Below are 23,667 nucleotides of genomic sequence, written 5' to 3'. Positions count from 1 at the left end.
ATTACCGATAAACATTACAAAAACATGTGTAAAACACTCATTTTCCGTGCGATTGTTATCAACTTTGGACCTGTACTAGTCAGATAAGACTTCAGGCTATGGAACCGTTGCGTTTTCCAGCTTCTACCTCTCAGCTGGAACTCAAAAACAGGCATCTGTTTGCAAGTAAACAAAGACGTGAGTAAACAAAACTTTTATTTCAGTGTTCAAACCTCTAACTATTTCATTAACCATTGAAACCGGGAAACACATTTGTGTGTATATACCTTTAATGACGGGATACGCGTTTGTGTGTTTTTCCGTGTTGTAGTCATTTAACAAATTATATGCGCCACCATTAACTGAAATCCCACATGGGTGAGTGCAAGGGATGTCTATATATGGTCAGTGAGTTTTTTTTTTAAAGGTCATGTGACTAATAAAATGCTTTGTTATTGGTCGAAATACACAGTTTGTTTTGACATTTACCAGAAGAAAAAAATTAAGCGATCGAACATGGATAACGCTAGTTCCAGTGAGGGAAGCGATCTTAAAGTTGATATTGAAGTGATTATCATATTAGCAATGATGTTCAATGAAAACACATGCACTGTCTCACACACACAATCTTTCCTGTCAGTCTCTTTTCTCTCACACACACAATCTTTCCTGTCAGTCTCTTTTCTCACACACACACACACACACACACACACACCACTATGATGGCTTTTATTTATCCTGAGAATGTGGAAATTCAGTTTATTTATTTTCCTTTTTGTATGTATAGTTGGGTCAGTCAGTTATCCCACACTTGTCATGTCTACAGATCTCCACCAGGGGGCTCTCTTTGTGTTCTCACATGTCACTTTACCTGTTGTACATATTAAGTGTATTGACCCAATACACCCAATTGACGTTGGGTGTATTAAGAGTTCTTATTTCAACATTTATTTTAGTTGTATTGACATTTAATGGATATCTTAAGACAATTCTTCAAAATTCAGAAGAGTCTCAGGACTTTGCAGGCTATATAATGCATTTTTAGCAGGCGTTTTAAGTCTAAATGGGTTAAGGAAAGGTTAAACACTGGCTGAAAAAAAAAACTGCAATCACTGATCGCTCTTGTGCACAAACACATACACTTGTACACAGAAAGAGGAACAGAAGCACATAGATATACATACATGATACACATACACACAGTACACCTCCTGAGCCACTGTCGCCCCACTGTCGTATGATCATGTAAAGAATGTCACATATGTCCCTGTAACTAATGTACTTTTGGTAATAATGATGATATGCCCTTTTTAAGTAGAAAATCCAAACCAGGGACAGGGGTCGCAAATTAGCCTCGGCTAGAAATCCTACATGCAATACATCCGTTTCATGTTATTGTACAAGTTCCTATTACAATGTTGTCTGGATTGTCCCTGACAAATAAAATAATAATAAACCAAATACAAAAAATGTAGGTGACTGTGCACATCTGAAGTGATGGAGTGCTGCAGAGAGAAAGAAATCCTATTTGATTAAGCTGGACAACAGCCACCGACATGTTTGATTGATCGATTTAAAATTGTATTAACAGATTGCAGAATGGGTACAATACAGTACGGCTCAATACACACAATTGTTAAGGGGATGCAGACCAGAGAAAGACTTTCGTCTCGTTTACATCAGGGTCCACCATTTTCAATTCATGATAACATTTATGACACACATTTACATTTTACATTTACATTTAGTCATTTAGCTGACGCTTTTATCCAAAGCGACTTACAAGTTCTGTACAACAAGCCATCAGGAAGAGCACAACTCTATCAGCTGAGTAACAATGTTCATCAAAGTGTTGAGTGCTACAGTGTAGGTTAGTTTATTAGGACAAGTGCATGACAGTATGGTTAGTTAGGGTTAGATTTTTTTTTTTTTTATTCAGATAATGGTTGAAGAAGTGAGTCTTTAGTCGACGGCGAAAGATTGGACGTGTTTCGGCTGTCCTAACTGGGGTGGGTAGTTCATTCCACCATTGTGGGGCAAGGACTGAGAATAGGCGACTTCTCTTTGATGACCCTCCCGGAGCTTGGATAGGAGTAGGTCTGAGGCGGCCAGAAGATGCAGAGCGTAGGGGTCTTGAGGGTGTGTAGTTAGAGACCATTGACCGGAGGTAGGCGGGAGCAGTTCCCTTTGCCGCACGGTATGCTAGGTCAAGGGCCTTGAAGCGGATTCGTGCAGCAATGGGGAGCCAGTGCAGGTCCCTAAGAAGTGGGGTGACATGGGCCGACTTCGGTAGGTTTGAGATCAGGCGGGCCGCTGCGTTCTGAATGAGTTGAAGAGGCTTAGTGGCAGTGGCCGGGAGGCCAGCGAGCAGTGCGTTGCAGTAGTCGAGGCGGGAGATGACTGTTGATTGGACGAGGAGTTGGGTGGCTTCTTTTGTCAGGAAGGGGCGTATCCTTCTGACGTTGCTCAGGAGGAATCGGCAGGTTCTGGTTGTCGCTGCGATGTGAGCAGAGAAGTTCAACTGGTCGTCGAGGACAACACCAAGGTTCCACATACAGATAGACATTTATGACATACAAGATATACAAATATACAGTACTGTTTATTTACAGACAGCGCTTCTAAAAGAGAATATATACATTTGAGGGGGAGGAAACTGGGTGGGGGGGATTTGGACATTTACCGGGGGCCAGTTTCAAATTGCAGCCTCCCGTAGGTGCTCTTTTAGAGCGGTTTTGAAGGTGGGTAGGGATTCACATTATTTTACGGCTGAGGGTAGGGCGTTCCACATTGTTATGGCATAATTGCGAAACATGTTGAGTTTTGTGATGTTTGTGGTCTCGTTTCTAGTGCATTTGAGGTGCTTTGGTACCATGAGGTGCAAGCATAGTCGTAGTACCCTTGAATGAGTGCTCCTGTTAGAGTCTTCAGGGTATTCTTGTTTACCAGAAAGAGGAGATCCGGTACAAGAATCTTGTTCGTTGGTTGACCTTTTTGATTACATTGGTTGCTGCCATTTTGACACAGGAAAGATTTGCCTCTAAGGATAGAACCCAGGTATGTAATTTCATCTTTCCTTGTGACAATATAGTCACCCACTGTAACAGAGAAGCCGTTGGGCCTTGCAGAGTTTGTTATTGGATCCAAAGAGAATAGACTCTGTCCATCACTTTATCATTAAAAACCATGACAGATTATGGGCCATCATTTGTGATTTGCCCTCCGTTGTTGGGAAGAGGAGTGCCTCTCTCAAACAGCCAACTATTGTACCAGTCTCCTCACGGAAGGTTATGGAGTAGGCGACACCGTTTCGTGCAAAAAGCCAGATTGTGCATGCAAGCGCTAAACTGGAAGTCAAATGTACGTACTGTACCTAGAGCTGCCGCGGTTACCGCATTACCGCGGTATCGCTGTTACATCACGCCCACCGCAGAGTTAAGCTGAATACCGCATCACCGCTGTTTTTTATAATAATAATGATAATAATAAGAAGAAGAAAGGGTCGGGGGGGGGGGGTAACCGCCGGGCGCTACCACCCCTGCCCGCGACACCGAGTGAACGGCACACGACCAGAGGGGAGACTTCGAATCCCCCCCGCCTCTCCCCAAGGGAGAGGGGAGTTGGGAACCGCCGCGACGCGCAAGGGGCTGGAGCCACACCGCGCTTAGGTTTTATGGTTCTCATTAAGTCGGGCTCGCCCGGTCTTCCCCGGCCGCGGCTCACCCATCCTTTCGGGGGGGATCCGGACACCGGTCGGGACAGAGCCCTGGGGACTACAGGTATTCACTCTTGGTCGACGGGAAGGGGAGAGAGGTGCGCGCCTCAGCTCCTCAACAGACCCGTCCACCGTCTACCTCGAGTGAGCCTCACGTTGTACCTCACTGCAAGCGTCAATAAACAGTGTTCACTGTTCAGTAGCCTATGTTGTCTGTGTTTCACTTTCAATAACGAATGCGTGCTTGCCGAATCCCAAACAATATTCATGCTGCAAAGTCATCCTCTAGACTAGAGATAGGTCAATTGCAGAATTGGTCAATTGCAGAATTCACCAATCTATTATCAGACAGATGGTACAGTCGTGATTTACACACACATGTCCAGGTCTAGCAGCCTACTGTCGGGAAGCAGTTTGTTCCCATAATTAAAACAGGACATTTTGATATATTATTATTCCTTTTTTAAAACGCATTGATGCGACTCTCTTCGTGTCACCTACAACAAAACCATAAAGCAAAGCACCTAGCCCTTCCTCACAGCGAGTTTGGCCTTTTGTAGTTTTTTTGTAGAGTAAACAAGTGGCGTGTATTGAATAAGAGACTACATGCACGGCACATGGCTATGATGTGCCGATTATTGTGACATCGAGACTAAACAGTAAGGGCATAATGCAATGTTGGCGTTTGCTTATAGCATTTGTCTACTGAAGAGCCTCAACTGTTTGTATACAAGCTCAGAGAAGGCTCTCGATGAATTATAGCTCATTTGTTTGCCATTGTTAATATGATCCTGTACAGTAGCCTTAGTTTACTCCATCTCTGCAAAAATAGGAGACCGACAGTCAACAGTTATTTGTAGGCCTGTAGCCTATTAATCATGTTTTTAGCCTATTCTTAGAAAACTAGTGATGCATATTGTTTTGGGGGTATTGCATGTTGTCATGCACAAAGCAAAATCAATCACGTCCTGAGAGGAACCCTGCTGATGGAGCTGCTGGAGGCCGAAAATAGATCATCATCAAGGTGGAATTCTCTCCATAGCTAGCTTTAAAAGGATGTAGTAATATTTGTCAAATCAAAAATAATTATAAAAAATATATATTTAGTCAGTATGAAATTCAAATATAAATCTGAATAGTGAGATATTTTCTTTTCTTTATTATTATTATTATTTTTCTTGTTTAATCTGTTGATTGTTTGTTTCTTTGTATATATGGTATGAATTATTATTTGTGTAAATTAGGTTGTACGCCGACCATAAAGTGATACTTCTTTAGTTTAGGAATAGGGGGGCAGGTAACTATAAGATTTATTCTTCTTCCTGCTCCTTTTGCCCATGGTAGAGGCAGCACTCAAGATGAGGTGGAAAGACGGAGGGGGAGGCATCACCGCGACCCACGACACCCCTGGACTAGGTCCCAGGACCAAGCGACACACGAGACCCCTGGACAAGGTCCCAGGACCAAGGGGGACAGAGAACCAGCATCACCACGACCCACCGTCACCCCTGGACAAGGTCCCAGGACCAAGGGGGACAGAGAACCAGCATCACCGCGAGCCACCAAGACCCCTGGACAAGGTCCCGACTCCCAGGACCAAGGGGGACAGAGAACCAGCATCACCGCGACCCACCGACACCACTGGACAAGGTCCCAGGACCAAGGGGGACAGAGAACCAGCATCACCACGACCCACCGAGACCCCTGGACAAGGTCCCAGGACCAAGGGAGACAGAGAACCAGCATCACCGCGAGCCACAGAGACCCCTGGACAAGGTCCCAGGACCAAGGGAGACAGAGAACCAGCATCACCGCGAGCCACCGAGACCCCTGGACAAGGTCCCAGGACCAAGGGGGACAGAGAACCAGCATCACCACGACTCACCGAGACCCCTGGACAAGGTCCCAGGACCAAGGGGGACAGAGAACCAGCATCAGCGCGACCCACCGAGACCCCTGGACAAGGTCCCAGGACCAAGGGGGGGGGGGGGGGGGGGGGGCGGAGAACCAGCATCACCGCGACCCACGACACCCCTGGACAAGGTCCCAGGACCAAGGGGGGGGGGGGGGGGGCGGAGAACCAGCATCACCACGACCCACCGAGACCCCTGGACAAGGTCCCAGGACCAAGGGGGACAGAGAACCAGCATCACCGCGACCCACGACACCCCTGGACAAGGTCCCAGGACCAAGGGGGGGGGGGCGGAGAACCAGCATCACCGCGACCCACGACACCCCTGGACAAGGTCCCAGGACCAAGGGGGACAGAGAACCAGCATCACCACGACCCACCGAGACCCCTGGACAAGGTCCCAGGACCAAGGGAGACGGAGAACCAGCATCACCACGACCCACCGAGACCCCTGGACAAGGTCCCAGGACCAAGGGGGACAGAGAACCAGCATCACCGCGACCCACGACACCCCTGGACAAGGTCCCAGGAGTCCAGGACCAAGCGGGACAGAGAACCAGCATCACCAAAGAAAATGCTTGATGATTTTATAGATGTAAAGATAAGTAAAGATGGGAGTGGTTTAGTGTCTACCGTATATTAAACTTAACTGATTGGAACGCCCTTTTACATTTTCACCCTGTATCCCTCAGAAAGGAAGGGCCTTCCTGTGAGCCAACTTACTAGAATTATGATGATCTTTGAAACAGAAGAAAGCTATGAAAAGAACAGTAAATGCATGTTAAGATACATGCCCAGACCGACGGTACAAAAGGGAATGGCTATTGGCTACAGGAAGTGTCTTGTAGGTCAAACACAAGAAAGGAGAAGACCTTCCTTTTATATACTGCACTACATTCACTCCCAAAATAACTACTATATAAAGTAGGTTTTTAAACATTAGGATAAGAGTGGTCCTCTTCTTCAAAAGGTTTTCAATGATAAACCTTTGGTTACTTTTGAAAAAGCTAGCAATGTTAGACACTGAGCAGTAAGAGCTTGTCCACCCTAAAGAAATATTAGAGACAGTGGTTAGAGCCCGTCCCCCTAAAGAAATAACACTTTAACGGGTCTTCAGTAGTTTAAATTTTAAATGTGGTAATTGTGTCAACTGTCAATATACGAAGAACACAAAGTGGTACAATCACCCAGTGAGTGGTAAACAAATGGATATAAAAACCTCCATCCCATCACCTGTAATAGAGGAAATATTATTTATGTGATTAGCTGTCCTTGTTCCGAGGTTTACATTAGCAGGGCTCGACATTAAGGCTTATCCTATTGTCCGGGACAAGTTAAAAAAAAAATGGTCGGACAAGCATAATACAAGTAAAAAATATATATATATTTATTACATGGGGTTTTAACATTCACCGAAATGCTTGATTGTGATTGGTCAATAGCGCTCGTCAGAAGTCTGTTATTACTCGATAACGGACCTCTGCCGAGCAATAATGGCCGCTGTTCGCAGCTGGACCAATCAAGCCCACTGACACACACTGCATCAGTGCAATCAGTCCACACACCTGCCGGCTGCCGGCGAAGCTGCCGGCGATGACAGCGTGGAGCGACAGAACAGAACTGCGTCTGCATTTGATCTCGTCTCGTCGATGGTGTAAAATGAATTAGGTATATTGTTAGTAAGTTAGCCATGTAATAAGCGGGATAATGTATAGCTATACTCGGTCATTGTCGCAAAATAATTGACCTTCACTGACGTTTAGAACACCTCGGCGAGGCGCCTTCTGAGTGCTCGCTTAGTTGACACTGACAGTAGCACGAGACCTGCGGAAATATCAGAACTAGGGATGCTCGATATTGGCTTTTTTACCGATACCGATATTCCGATATTGTCCAACACTTAATTTCCGATACCGATATCAACCGATACCAATATATGCAGGGTTTCCCCGTCCAAATTTCACTGGATATAGGTAACAAATATTGTTATTGTTTTTTTTTCCTTTTTTTAAACAGATATTTTCCGATATCACATTTTACTGCCGATATCGGCCGATAATATCGGTCGGCCGATAATATCGGACATCCCTAATCAGAACGTTTAATAGAATGTTTAATAAAAGTTGGTTGTTTTGTTGTTACCTGTTGATCTAATGTGCCTATTGTTAAAAGAAATTATTTCAAATAAAAATACAATTATTTATTTGAATGGTGTTATTTATGGCAATAACAACTATACCGTAATAACAACTATAGGCGTAGACCAGGGTTTAACCCCTGGTCGTCAAGAGAGAGGGGAGATGAGAAAGATGAGCTGGTGCTGATGGGGAGTGAAGATGAGTTGGAGGACTGATCATAAAGTATATACCCCACGCACAGTGTTTAAGTTATTAAATCATAATAATTGTCCAAATCTCTTGTCGTTTTATAAATGTTTTAATAGGCCTTTATTTTCACAAGTACATTTCGGACAAGTAAGTTTAGCTTTCGGACAAGTAAAATATCTGAGCCACTTGTCTGTAGGACCTTGTACCCATATTGACACTACTAATTGTCACGCCTATGTTCTACTCCTCATCTGCAGCTGGGTGGCGCAGCGGACTAAGCAGCGCTCGTCACCAACGCGAGAGACAGTGACACTGGTATCGAATCTGGCTGTCAGTGTTGCCTCCGGCTTGGCCGGCCGTCATACTGGCTCAATTGGCAGAGTCAGCGGGAGGGAAGCCGGTGGGGTGGTATTCTGGTCGTTGTAAACAGCGACTCCTACAGGTCGGTCAGGGCGCCTGCACAGCGAGGGAGGGAGATGGTGAGGGTAGTGACCTCCCACACATTACACCTCACCAATGAGAGTCCACGGTGGCAGGTGAAAAGATGCTGCTGGCTGTCTCCTATGTCTCGGAGGAAGCATCTGATAAGACTTCAGGGCTCCCTAGACCGACCAGTGGGGGGCACATGCGAGCAATGACCAGGGAGGGGGGAATTGGCAGAAAAACAGGAGGAGAAAAAGTGGATTAAAAAAATAAGAATCAGGCATTCTTCACTCTGGGGAGCGCAGCGGAGAACACTTTGGCTGTTTAAGGCGAGACAGCCTAGGTGAATATGCTAAAAAGAAAATTGCTCGATTGAGATATTTTTATATTTTGCTTCCTTAACACTTTGGTTGCCTAAGGTTAAATTCATGATATACCATAGATTGCCAGCGCTATTTGTCTATGGAGAAAGTCCCCTTCTTTGCAGGGCTATAACTTTTTAAATTCTATTGCTACATTGCCATTATTAGGGCCCATTCAAAGTACTATATGTATTGTTCATTGTGTAGCAACGTTAAACTTTTTCATTCACATATTCATAGTAAAGTATGGTCTAATGTATAAGTATGTTTTCATCTCTTTCTGCAGCTTTCTCCAGAACGTGATATATAGCCCCAAATACATTATATTGATGATGCAATACAGTTTTATGGCAATCAGCGCGATATAAAAAATTACAACTAGACGTACTTCTAGAAGTTACTACACGTCATCTGATGTTGACCGGATGGGCTAGGGGCCGTTTATAATTCCGTGGGCAGCGTTATACCAATCATCTAATGTGGGTCAAATGTTGATAATAGCAGTTAGTATCGAAGACGGTAACGTTACACGCTGAAACTCACCCCAGTCTCCGCGCGCCGTTGGGCGATCATCGTAGAGTTGAAATCTTATCATTATGGGATGTAAATTTACCCGGTCCATCTCCAGCTTGTATAATGGTATATACGTCCAAATCATGTTGTTTATCGAGTTATTGGCAATCGATCACTGTGTAGCGTGACGAGCCAGAGTCGCGGGACCTATAGCGAGCACCCAGAAGTACTACGGACGTAGCACAACCTCTATGCCACTTCCTGTTAAAGCGATTGCGCCGATCGGCCACCAGATGGCGCTCCTGAACCGCCAGAGAGCTCAGTGGGTCCTGCTGGTGGATCTCAGGCCAGCGGAGGGGACATATGAATCCGATCGCAGATTTTTGAAATATTGATATAAGGACGCTGTACAGCGTCCCCCGGCAACTTGAGCATGGCCAGCAATGACGTCAAAACACGTTTCATGGCAGTCAAAGTGTTAACATGTCTTATTTTAAACTAGTGGCAATAGAATATCGAAAACACACAATTAGTTGTTATTTTACTTCATTTTGTCTTCATTTACTTCATTCTTTTTACAGAGGGGTTTGTTGATACATCATTCATAGCCTGATTTATAGTACATTTATACCAGAAAACAGCACATTTAATTAGGTAATGCCTATTTTGTATAATAAACAAACTTGCAATAAATCTTTTCTTAGTGGTTATGTACCTAACAAACTGGGAAAGTTTCAACAGCAGTAATTGTTGTGAAGGGCCAGATTAAACTGAATATATATATGTATCGTTTGATATACCTTGTATATTATTTGTATATATACACGGAATATCCCTTTACCTGCGTACAAACCAGAGTAATATTCGCTCTCCTATTGGACAGCGACCCCAGGCGCCAACGACCAAGCCCCCAACGGCAAGTTCAAAGGCAACTGTCGGTACATGCCCAGAGTCTGCGTAGTAATACGAGACAAGAACTGAGGTTGGGACTAGATATTCACCTTACGTATAAATACGGCGCAGGTGTAAACAGCAGTAGTTCAAGTTCAATGTCCAAGCCTTCACCACGAGTCAACGTGCAGTGAAGTGAGCAACCTTGCATCTAAATAGAGCATTGAGAACCGCGTGCGAATAGAATGTTAAAGTGTCAGAGTTTAACGCAGTAACGTTGAGTTCGACTTAATCTAATGTGAAGTAATAGTCGATCATTTATTGTGTATCGTGCGGCTACAGTTCTTCAGTGACCAGCATTACCATCGGTTCGTCGTGTCTTTAGCTAGTGCACTTATCCAGGCTGTGCGGCCTAAATCCGTGCCCACACCCGAGGAGTCCTAGGCGAGAACCGTTGGATATGTACACAGGAGAATCTACACCGGCGATTGCAGAACCATTTCTGGTTGGATTATATTGCTTTGGGACCGTGACCACCGGAGAAGAGCACCGTTGATTCCACTGTCGTTTAGGATTTAACCTCGTGAGGATCACCACACGGGCCCGCCTCTTGGAAGGGGCTGGCTAGCTGTCGTCAATGCTATCGAGCATATTGGATTAAAACTATTGCTTTGTCTGCTGATCAAGGGAGTACATGCACCGGCTCCTGTATTTGGAGCCTCTTTATTCCTCGTTGACCCAGACTGGGTACCCGAACATTCCTCTACCCCTCCCGGCCTTACACCCCGGAGGGAACCCAGTGTCTCCAGTTGGTACCGGTGTAATAATTGCTATACCACAGGTGGCGTCAGCTTAGACCCATCATAGTATTCCTACTATTCTCATTGACTTATGCTCTTGACTGACTTTACGTATGTTCTTCGCCATACAAGCGCGAGCCTAATTCTCAATCTGTAACCGAACGTTGCTTAATAATAATAAATAACCCTCAAATATAATTTATGTGTCAATGCCGTATTCTTGTGTGGGTGTTCACCATATATATTCATGTACTGTATGGCCAGTAATTAAAGTACATAACTAGTAGTGGTTTAATATATTACAATCTTTAATACAGTCAGGGTTTTGTAACCCCTCAGTTACAGTAATGTTTTATGAAAGGCACTATAAAACTAAGTTATTATCATTATTAAATATTAAATGAAAAAAAAATAACTCCTCTGCGGCTGAGTGGCGCAGCGGGCAAGGCGCTCGCCACTAACGCAGGAGATGCTGGTATCGAGCCCAGCTCTCGGCGTTGCTACCGGCTTGGCCAGCCGTCATACTAACACAATTGGCAGTATTAGGGGGTGGGAAAGCCGGTGGGTGGGGATTGGACGTTGTGGACAGCGACTCCTACAGGTCGGTTGGTGCGCCTGTACAGCAGAATCAGGAAGTATCGGGGGCAGCGTGAGCCTCCCACGCGTTCAGGGGAGGAAATTAGGCCACTTTACTGGCCAAATGCTAGTATTTTTTACGTTTGGCTGGTAAAAAAAATCAGATACCCGCCAGTTGGCTGGTAAGCCAAAAAGTTTGTTTCCTCCCCTGCTGGCGAGTATACAAAAAAATAAAACATTCTGCAATCACTGCACTGGCAAACGGTGCGCGTCTTCTGAGTGTTCGCTTTAGTTGACAGTAGGGGTGGACGGTATAAACGGTATACGGTATAAACGGTATGAATTTGCTCTACGGTATGTATTTTGACTATACCGTGTAACCGGTAGGGCAGCTCTAAAATAGCAATGACGTCATGTAACCACAGCGCGACTATTTCACTCGCATTTGCCCCTAAAAATAGATAGAATTAGTCATAGATAATAGATATGTGCGAACTGGAAACAGTTATTTAGGAGGCTTCGCGCAGTGGGCGTGCCAGCCCCTACCGCACGCATGTAAACACGGGTCTAGTAGTCTAGTGGGACGGGACACGGGAGCGTCTCCCTGAGCTAACGTTAGCTTAGCTACCGTTACAAAATGACCCAGTCAACTATTCACTTTTAGTTTAATACATGATGAGGCATTGTCTAACCGAACGGTATCTAGTCGGCCAGCTACCGATAGCTCCTGACATCAACAAGCGCTCCACAAAGTCTAGTAGAGACGTGTATGCTACCTGTTAGCTCACGTTAGCGCAAGTTAGTTCACCGTTCAAAACGAAATGTCCCATTGAACTAAATAATTCACTGAGGCGTTGTATTAACGTTATATATCCGGCTAGCAGTAGCAGATAGCTCCTGATATCAATGTCTTATAACACTGATTCGATGCGTATTCGAGCTGAGGGCTTGCTGAGCACAGTTAAGTAACGTTATAGCAATAGGGTCCAGGTGCAGCGCCGGAGAATCCTGGCCGTAGCTCTGCTCGAGTATAGGTCCAGGTGCAGCTCCGGGGAATCCTGGCCGTAGCTGGAGGCTACTAGAGTACACACAGACAGTGGAGCTTGTTGCGTGGTGGCGATGTCTCGCAGATAATACAAGTACAAGTCTAATTATATAATATATATATTTTATATAAAAAAAAATATATATAAAATTAAATTAAATTTTTTTTTATCAAAAACGATGATACCGTGATATATACCGTTACCGTCTATGCTTCAAATTATACCGTGATATAAATTTTAGACCATACCGTCCACCCCTAGTTGACAGTGCCACGAGAGCACTGCACAAGACCACCCGCGGACATATAATGTTTAATAAACGTTTGCGCAGTACTGGCCAACCCTCGGACATATAATAATAAAAGTCCCGCGGTACTAGGCTAGCCATCAGGAGCACTCGCAAACAGATAACGTTAAACACAGCAGAAGATGGAAAACAGACAGACTGACCAACGGGGAACTGCATCCAACCCTAGTACAACCCTCGAGTATAAGTTACTAAGGACACATTTAAATCACAGAGGTGTAATGTTAGTCTACTGGAACTGTATACAGTGGTTAGCTTCTAGTTAGCGTTTAGCTATAGCTGCTTGCTAGCTAACGTTAGCCCTGTGTGCTCAAAGCAGCCAGCTAGGTGTATCTGTTATGACTATAATGTTTCCAAAAAAGCACCGGACTACGACGTAAGGTTAGACATTTTATTTCATGCTCAAAAGCCCCTGGCTTGCACATCGCAGTCACAAAAGGGGCTAGCTCAACCAGTGCACTGTGCACAACAGCACACCAACCCAACTGACGTTACCACAACACTTGACGGTACTTCACAGCACTGTCGTAAGACCACCGTGCTGTCTTAAAGGCACAGTTTGCCTACCCAGATGCATACACAACATTGACGCGGCTTGACATACAAAGAAGTAATTATCACAATTAGCGATTTTTTTTGTCTGGTAAAAAATCTGTTTGGCTGGTAAAAAAATCAGATACTCGCCAGTTGGCTGGTAAGCCAAAAAGTTAGTTTCCTCCCCTGCACGCGTTACTCCTCGCCACTGAGAGATTGCGCTGTTCGGGTGAAAAGATGCGACAGCTGCCTCCTCGTGTACCGGAGGGAGGCATAGTCTAGCAACGTTCGAGACAGGGGAGGGGAGAATTGAAGGGAGAATTGGCGAGGCGAAATTGGGATAGGAGAAAAAGTGGATAAAAAAAAAATAATAATAATAACTCCTCTCCTTCACTCCTTTGGGTGCTGGGTTAGGGATGCTCGATATTGGCTTTTTTACAGATACCGATATACCGATATTGTCCAACTCTTAATTTCCGATACCGATATCAACCAATATATACAGGGTTTCCCCCCCCAAAAAACGGAATAATTTCAGGTAATTAACATTACATATCTCTTGTTGTGGAATTAACACAAGATTATGCATACTTTTGACAATAAATAAAATCAGAATTTGTTCTTACTTGCTTGCCTGGGTAAATAAAGGTTATAGAAATCTAAAAAAATTAAAAATATTTGAAAACAGATATTTTAATGCCGATATCGGCCGATAATATCGGTAGGCCAATAATATCGGACATCCCTAGTTATAATCACAATAAAGAGGTGGTGTAATATAAAATGAAATATGAACTAAATTAAGCACAATAGAATCTAGTACAATTATAAGTGACAAATGTAATTGGAATACGACATTACAAACATAATGCAATGACGAAAGATAGTGACAAAAACACAGGACGCAATGTGTCATGAAAATACAAGAAAGCTCTATACGTTACGAAGTAAACGAAATACAATATGAAATTAACGGAATACTAAATGGTGAAAAATAAGTTATGTCTATGCCTCATTTCGAGCTTATTTCCCCTTCCCGATATCTGCCAACAGCGCTGTCAGGAGTGCAGACTGCTCCGCGAGTACGGCTGTAACGATGCATCAATTGTAATGTGACGATTCAACTGCATCGATTTGAAAATGTTAGAATCGATTATAATCCAAAAAAATAAAAGATACATTTGGGGAATTAACTGATGGAAAATTAATCGAATCGAATCGTGGTCAAATGAGGAGATTTCATGATGAATTGAATCGTTGCCTGAAGAATGGTAATCGAATCTAATTGTTGTGAGGTTGAATCGTTACACCCCTATCCGCGAGCCAACTGGGCTGGAGCAGATCAGGAGCCAACTCCACACATAATGGGCCGTGTCTGCGCTATCCGCGCAATGTCCTTATTAGTGGATAGCTAGCAAAGACTGAGCAGATACCGCACGCAAACCCCGCGCAGTTAACACATTGAGTGCCAACGACGAGATTAGTCGTGTTAACTCGCCATGCGTTGAGTGCCAATGACGAGTTCTCGTTTCTTTCTCGCGTTTGCTTTTATTAGCAATATCCATTCATTTTTCATCCATCCAGCCTGACGTTATCATTGGGAATGGGTCTGAGCTCGAAAAGGGCAAATACCGCCGCGTATCGTCTCCCGGATGGTAATGCACATCATTGGATTGGATTGGGTGGGCATGTGCATCAGAAAAAAAGTCCGGTCCGGGGTTTTCCCTTCTCTGGCAAGCAGTATCTGTTACCACATTCACTGGGGAGGCTGGGAGCAGCTTTCGATTATGTGTTTTGGACTATAACGTTGGATCAATAAATGCGATCAATATTTGGAATGGCGATCAGGAATTGGATTAGTTCTGATGTGAGGTAAGGACTCTATTTTACCAGTATTGGGTTAATCGGATGTTTTTTTTCTCAGCTATCGCGTGTGTGTGTGGTGTGTGTGTGTGTCTCGTTAACACTGACCAGGTCATGGATAATAGATCTTTCAGCCCGCTTCTCTAGCGTGCATAAGTACACATATACTATCGATAATCTAACATTTATTTGAAAACTATTCATAAATCTGCAGAAAAATTACAACGCGTTTTGTGTATTCCACTAAAGAGCTATTATCGCGGAATTTCTCTGGAATTACTAGAACTCTCCAAAACTATACTCGTATTCAAAACGGTATAAAACGGAAATGTACCAATGAAAAAACAATCCGTTTCGTACATGTTGACTGCAAGCAAGTCATTGATAAGCGAGGGGTCTTTTAGACCCATAGCCATAATTTAAGATATAGTTTAAGCCTTCGCAAATTTCCCGACCTCCCATTGACTTCCTTATTGGCACTCTAGCCCATATATGGTAAAAGGGGCGTGGCACTGAATGTGTTAAGGGTGCAATTTCCACCGCGCAATCCATTCTTAGGAAGCCCTCTGTGCATTATTAAGACTACTCTACGGTGCAGAATGCTGGACAACATCAGAAGAGGACACTCACAGTCTGTCCACCTTCCCACACATCATGCCTATGTCTTGTGAAGATCTTGCATATATTCTGGCCAAAAACAATCTCCAACAATAACATTAAAAAAAAATTGAAATAAAAAAAATCACCCGGCAAGACGACACATTTTGGCACCCGTCTAAATATCACCTTTCATGGGCACAATATTGCCCTTTGCCCATATACATTTCCTAACACAACACAGATACACACAGCAATGGATCTTATATTACAACCCTGACTAAAGATTAGGCTGCTAAAACTACAGGTATCACTTTCATAGAGTAAAATCTTTCTACCAAGAACATTCCAAAAGCCACACAACCCAACCCAAAAGCTTCATTGCTCCTCAAGAACAATATGAATAGATTTCTCATTCTATTCATCATTTTCCTGTAAGCGGTCTGTATAAATAACCAAATTATACATCAACTTTACCACCTGCCACTCCCTGTAAGGCAATTAACAGCTTGTTTAATTAAGAAGGGAGGGGAGAGAGAGAGAGAGAGAGAGAGAGAGAGAGAGAGAGAGAGAGAGAGAGCGAGAGAGGGGGAGAGAGAGAGAGAGCGAGAGAGGGGGAGAGAGAGAGGGAGAGAGAGAGAGAGAGAGAAAAGCATACAATATGTATTATGTAACAGGTTAGCTGCTCCCCCCCCCCCCCCCCCCCCCCCCCCATGCGTCTTCATCTTTTTACCTGTTGACCCTCCGAGGCCTCTTCTCAGGCTTGATGTCGATGTCATAGTGATAGACATCGATCTTGGGAATCTGCACCTGGAAGTGGTTGGCCAGCAGGCGGATGGGCTTCCCCACAGTGCCCAGGCCGGGCCGCCGCGGGGGCTGGAACAGGGAGGGCGGGGTGGCAGGCGGGCCTGGAGGGAGGGGGAGGGGAGAGAGAGAGAGAGAGAGAGAGAGGGAGAGAGAAAAGCATACAATATGTATTAGTAGGGGTGGGATCAGGATAGGGGATGCAAGCGATACTGGGGATGATAGCAGGGTATTGGGAGAATTTCCCAAATAATTAAATCATATAAAAGAGCCATGTGTAATTTTAGTCTTAGTTTACTCAGTTTATTTGATCAGGGACAGTGCATATCAATCAACAGTTGTAGATGTATAAATGAATACAAATAAAAAAAACTGTAAATATGCCAACATTAGCAGGGTTGCTAGTTTTCCAGTTGTAGTCCCTGGGCCAGATGTTTAAGCCAGAAAAGAAACAGAAAATATGTCGTGAATCAAAGCAAACTGAAGAGTATTTTTGGAACACAGGGGGCTGCAGCGGCTCAGGGGGGGGGGGGGGGGGGGTAGAGCTGTCGTCTGGTAATCTGAAGGTTCCCAGTGGGATCCGTGCTTCTCCTGGCACTGCGTGTCGAAGTGTCCTTGGTGCAAGACACACTGAACCCCTAACGGCACTTTGGATAAAAGCGATAAACAAATGCAGTCCCACGCACAGTATGTTAAATCTCTAATGGAGGGGGGGAAAGTTGTATATATTTCTAAGATTTTTGTCTCATGACCCCAAACTAATGCGGTCCAAGTCTGTACTGTTAAAAGGGGAACTACGCCCCAATTTAAGAATTCATTGTTTATTCCTCTGGTCTAAGACAGTCCAAACATATTAGTGAACGTAAAAACCACTCTCTCCAAAATATAAAAACTAAAACTAAAAAGTGATGTCATCAAGTAGAAAGTCTGAAGCTTCTCCCAGGGGAATGTTATCTGAATGTCTGTTTCAGACCCGAGAAGAACACTACTATAGAATAATAAAAACAATCTATGGGTCCACAAAATCAGTCTCCCATTCATTGGGAGGAGGCGACCCCCTCTGCGCCCCCCCCCCATGCCTCAAATAGATCCGCCATCAGCTCTATTTTCAATCTTTCAAAATGTTCAGTTGCTATTGCATGCACTTATCCGTGTTTCATTACACATGTGAGTGCATGCTTACCAACAGTTTTGCCTGTTTTATTGCATCACCGACATCTAAGAAGGGAGATCCCCGCTTGAATGGCCCTTCTAAGGTTTCTCTCCTCCACAGTGTTGCATTCATTTATTTAAAAAAAAAAATTGTTTTGTTCTTGATTTATTGTGACGTTTCTTCTTGACTTGTTTAACACATTAACTGCCACGCTTATATCCATCAATGTATGATCACTGCCACCAGTCTAAGCCTATGGAGATGTTCACCTTTGCAGGGCTATAACTTTTTAAATTGTATTGCTAAATTGACATTACTATGGCCCATTCAACATCGATTATCCATCGTTCAGGATGTAGGAACGTTATACTTTTTCATTCATATATTCATACGAAAATACCGTCTAAGTATGTTTTTATCGTTTTCTGCAGTAATTCCTAGAACGCTAGTTATAGGCCTAAACGCATAATATAGATCATCGATTGCAGTTTATTCGCGATACACGCTATATTAAAAAATCCAACTGAATGGCGGTTAGGTGGCGTAGCGGAGATTGCGTTCGTCACCAACCCCGGAATCCAGCTCACAGCTCCGGGGTTGTCACCAGCTTGGCTGGCCGTTCACACTAATACAATTGGCTGTATTAGAGGGTGGGAGAAGCTGGCGGGGTGGGTCCGGGTCGTTGTAAACAGCGACTCCTACAGTTCGGTCGGGGCGCCTGCTAAGCGCGGATAGGACCTGAGTGGGATAGTGTGATCCTTCCACACGCTACGCCCTCTCAGGGAGGATCCGCGCTGCCAGGTGAAAAGAAGCGGTTGATTGGCTGGACGTGTGTCGGAGGAAGCGCGTGATAGCCTCCACTCTCCCAGATGATCTGACTGTTTGGGGTAAGTGCGCGGCGACCAGGAAGGAGATTGGGAATTGGCATACGACTAACATTGGGATGGGAGAAAATCGGAGGAAAAATGGAAGGGGAAAAAGATCAATAAAAAAATAAAAAATAAAATCCAACTGAATAAGATCCTAACCGTTATGACTCATCATGCGCGGATGAAAGGGGGGGGGGGGTCGTTTATAATTCCGTGATCGTCAGTAAATGCTTTATGTAGTATGGGTGATATATTGATCAGAGCGGTTTGCATTAATAATAATAAACAATCAAGCTGAAAGTAACGTTACTGTCCTCTTACCGTTCGCCGATGAGACTGGAGGAAAAAGATCCCACTTATTTGACGTTGATCGACTAGATCCATTTCCGGTTTGTATGGTGCAATAAACGCCCAAATCATATCGATTATTGAGTTATGGCAGCGATCCATATACACGGATGTGTGTCTTGAGTCCCGCAACAATATGTGACTGCCGGACGGAATTCCCAGATGCATGGAGATCACCAGAGATCCATTTCCGGTTGTAACTCGCCCGATCATCCACCAGGCGGCGGTATTGAAGCGTTGCACGGTTGTGCCGAGTCCCACTGTATCAGCCGAGGCTGGGTGGAGGAATTATGAATACCATGGCGAAAAAATTAAATATGATCTCAATAACGTCGTACGCCGTGGATTGGCGGAATTCGCATGATCAGTAAACCCGTCGTACAGCGTGTTTGGCGGGGAATGCGTTAAAGAATTCATGTCCGGCCCATGGGAACATTAACGTGTGTTGTCAAAACAGGTCACAGCTTATTTCGCAGGAGATTTCTTTATATATATATTTTTTTATCTTAAATTTGTTTCATACTATTAGTATTCACATTGTCAGTTGACTTGATACAGTTTAATTTGGTTGCTGTACTGTAACTAGGGTATTAATTAACAAAGTAAAAAAAATAAAAAATAAAAGATTTTTTTTTAGCAATCGAAATTAAGAATCGAAATGCAAATATGTTCCAGAACCGGAAGTTAGGAACCGGTTCCTATTAGAACCGGTTCTCGGTGCCCAACCCTAGCCCTGACACTGTAAATGTTGTACCCAGACACTGTAAATGTTGTACCCCGACACTGTAAATGTTGTACCCCGACACTGTAAATGTTGTACCCCGACTAGAGCTGCCGCGGTATTGATTATTTCCTTATCACACAAATTTGCAAAATATTTCCTACCGCCGCGGTTTTTACCGCACGCACACAAAAAATTTAAAAAGTTTGAATGCATTTTTTTTTTTAGTAGTAGTAGTCTACTCTTTATAGCATATAGCCTGCCTCTAGTCTAAATGTCTATCTTTAGAGGATGACTTTGCAGCATGAATATTGTTTTGGATTCGGCAAGCACGCATTAGTTATTGAAAGTGAAACACGGATGCGCAGTTCACTCTGTGTCGCGGGCACCCCCCCGACCCTTTCTTATTATTATTACTATAAAGTTACTACTTTATAATAAAGGCATTCGTTTTGTGGCATTGACATTATATAGTTATGCGTTCAATAACATCAGCGTATTTACCGGACCATAGCAAGCAATACTCTATTCATATCTCAGTTCCTTTCTTTGCTCAGAGCGTGCCGAGTTGTCCCATTCTGCGGTCTGTTAATAAAGTTTTCAATCAGACAAGTGTATAGAACGAAGGGCTTTTATTATAACATTCGTTGCAGACAGTAAAATCATTATGTCTCGTTTAGTACTCCTGAAGAGCGATGATAGTCCACTCCGGCGGAGAGTTAAAGCTAACGTTATTAGCTGTTGTGATGACCTGACATTCAGGACGTAAAAACGTGTGACGCGTCTCTCTTCTGACCAATCAGTGGTCTGCAATGTTTCACGTGACTTTTCTGGTACCCAATAGGGTCGCTTGGAACCTCGATAGACGAGTAGGGTATATCTGCAGAGCCGCAAGCCCAACGAGGAGGGTAAATTATTATTATTATTATAAAAAACAGCGGTGACGCGGTATTCAGCCTACTCTGCGGTGGCCGTGATGTAACAGCGATACCGCGGTAATGCGGTAATCGCGGCAGCTCTAACCCCGACACTGTAAATGTTGTACCCTGACACTGTAAATGTTGTGCCCCGACACTGTAAATGTTGTGCCCCGACACTGTAAATGTTGTACCCCGACACTGTAAATGTTGTACCCCGACACTGTAAATGTTAGGGATGCCTCGATCACGTTTTTTGCCACCGATACCGATCACCGATCGTCGTGAGCCATATCGGCCGATACCGATACCGATCGTTTTTGATTAAAAGAAATTAAAAATTATATAAATTTTTTCTTTTTTTTTATAAAATATATATATTATAGAATTAGACTTGTACTTGTATTATCTGCGAGACATCGCCACCACGCAACAAGCTCCACTGTCTGTGTACTCTAGTAGCCTCGAGCTACGGCCAGGATTCTCCGGCGCTGCACCTGGACCCCTATTGGTATAACGTTACTTAACTGTGCTCAGCAAGCCCTCAGCTCGAATACGCATCGAATCAGTGTTATAAGACATTGATATCAGGAGCCATCTGTAGCTACTGCTAGCCGGATATATAACGTTTATACAACACCTCAGTGAATTATTTAGTTCAATGGGACATTTCGTTTTGAACAGTGAACTAATTTGCGCTAACGTGAGCTAACAGCTAAATCATACACATCTCTACTATACTTGCTGGAGCGTTTGTTGATATCAGGAGCTATCGGTAGCTGGCCGGCTAGATACCGTTCGGTTAGACAATGCCTCATCATGTATTAAACTAAAAGTGAATAGTTGACTGGGTCATTTTGTAACGGTAGCTAAGCTAACATTAGCTCAGGGAGACGCCGTCCTCCCGTGTCCCGTCCCACTAGAGTAGACCCGTGTTTACATGCGTGCGGGAGGGGCTGGAGGGATGAGCAGACGCCGCACAGCTCCCGGTGTCTGAGACAGAACTCAGCGACAGCGAGTGAGATCGGGTTTGACGATCGGCGAAAATAAAGCATTATAACCGATCACCGATCGCATATGTATACTGATTATCGGCCGATAACGATCGGTGGCCGATCGATCGGGGCATCCCTAGTAAATGTTGTGCCCCGACAATGTAAATGTTGTACCCCGACACTGTAAATGTTGTGCCCAGACACTGTAAATGGTGTGCCCCGACACTGTAAATGTTGTGCCCAGACACTGTAAATGTTGTGCCCAGACACTGTAAATGTTGTGCCCAGACACTGTAAATGTTGTGCCCAGACACTGTAAATGTTGTGCCCAGACACTGTAAATGTTGTGCCCAGACACTGTAAATGTTGTGCTTCGACACTGTAAATGTTGTGCCCCGACACTGACACTGTAAATGTTGTGCCCAGACACTGCAAATGTTGTACCCCGACACTGTAAATGTTGTACCCCGACACTGCAAATGTTGTGCCCCGACACTGTAAATGTTGTGCCCCGACACTGACACTGTAAATGTTGTGCCCAGACACTGCAAATGTTGTACCCCGACACTGTAAATGTTGTACCCTGACGCTGTAAATGTTGTACCCCGACACTGTAAATGTTGTACCCCGACACTGTAAATGTTGTACCCCGACACTGTAAATGTTGTGCCCCGACACTGTAAATGTTGTGCCCCGACACTGTAAATGTTGTGCCCGACACTGTAAATGTTGTGCCCCGACACTGTAAATGTTGTGCCCCGACACTGTAAATGTTGTGCCCCGACACTGTAAATGTTGTACCCAGACACTGTAAATAAATGTTGTACCCTGACACTGTAAATGTTGTGCGCCGACACTGTAAATGTTGTGCGCCGACACTGTAAATGTTGTGCCCTGACACTGTAAATGTTGTGCCCCGACACTGCAAATGTTGTGCCCTGACACTGTAAATGTTGTACCCAGACACTGTAAATAAATGTTGTACCCTGACACTGTAAATGTTGTGCCCTGACACTGTAAATGTTGTACCCTGACACTGTAAATGTTGTACCCAGACACTGTAAATAAATGTTGTACCCCGACACTGTAAATGTTGTACCCAGACACTGTAGATAAATGTTGTACCCTGACACTGTAAATGTTGTACCCCGACACTGTAAATGTTGTACCCAGACACTGTAAATAAATGTTGTACCCTGACACTGTAAATGTTGTGCCCTGACACTGTAAATGTTGTACCCTGACACTGTAAATGTTGTACCCAGACACTGTAAATAAATGTTGTACCCCGACACTGTAAATGTTGTGCCCTGACACTGTAAATGTTGTGCCCTGACACTGTAAATGTTGTGCCCTGTCACTGTAAATGTTGTACCCTGACACTAAATAAATGTTGTACCCTGACACTGTAAATGTTGTACCCTGACACTGTAAATGTTGTGCCCTGACACTGTAAATAAATGTCGTACCCTGACACTGTAAATGTTCAAAGAAAATCTAAATAAAAAAAAGTTTAAAAAAAAGTTTTAAAAATGTTTTAAATAAGTGCATCTCATTTATTGTATCGCATATGGTGTCAAGCACTTTTCGCATAACGCACGACTTTGAGCTAAGAAGAGTGCAGATTCTTTCTACCTTACTGCTCAGTGTTCTGCTACACACCTGGGACCAGCTACTCGTATGGACAGATCCAGTGAGCAACAACAGCATGTTTAGCACAAAGTAATGTTAGAAAAGCAGCATGTTTACATTACATCCATGCCAGGTTTTGATTGAAAATTGTATTAACAGATTGCAGAATGGGTACAATACAGTACGGCTCAATACACACAATTGTTAAGGGCATGCAGACCAGAGAAAGACTTTCGTCTCGTTTACATCAGGGTCCCCCATTTTCAATTCATCATGACATACACATACAGATATATATCATGACATTTATGACATATACATGCCATACAGATATACAGTACCGTTTCATTTGTGACATACAAGATATGCAAATATACAGTACT

General features: G+C 44.0%; 1 protein-coding gene across 5 annotated transcripts in view; it reads right to left on the bottom strand.

Annotated features, from left to right (window-relative positions):
- ago4 (argonaute RISC component 4) overlaps positions 1-23,667 on the bottom strand; it is a 101,519-nt gene that overhangs the window by 53,845 nt on the left and 24,007 nt on the right. For all 5 annotated transcript variants that reach the window (XM_084312622.1, XM_084312618.1, XM_084312619.1 and 2 more), the window contains exon 3: positions 16,579-16,753. In XM_084312622.1, the coding sequence (XP_084168748.1) occupies positions 16,579-16,753 (175 nt within the window). The remainder of the gene's footprint in view (positions 1-16,578; positions 16,754-23,667) is intronic.

This window comes from Notolepis coatsorum (assembly GCF_963971535.1).
Source record: "Notolepis coatsorum genome assembly, chromosome: 4".
Classification (NCBI taxonomy): domain Eukaryota; kingdom Metazoa; phylum Chordata; class Actinopteri; order Aulopiformes; family Paralepididae; genus Notolepis; species Notolepis coatsorum.
Note: the sequence above shows the minus strand (reverse complement) of the source record. Positions and strands in the feature narration are given on the sequence as shown.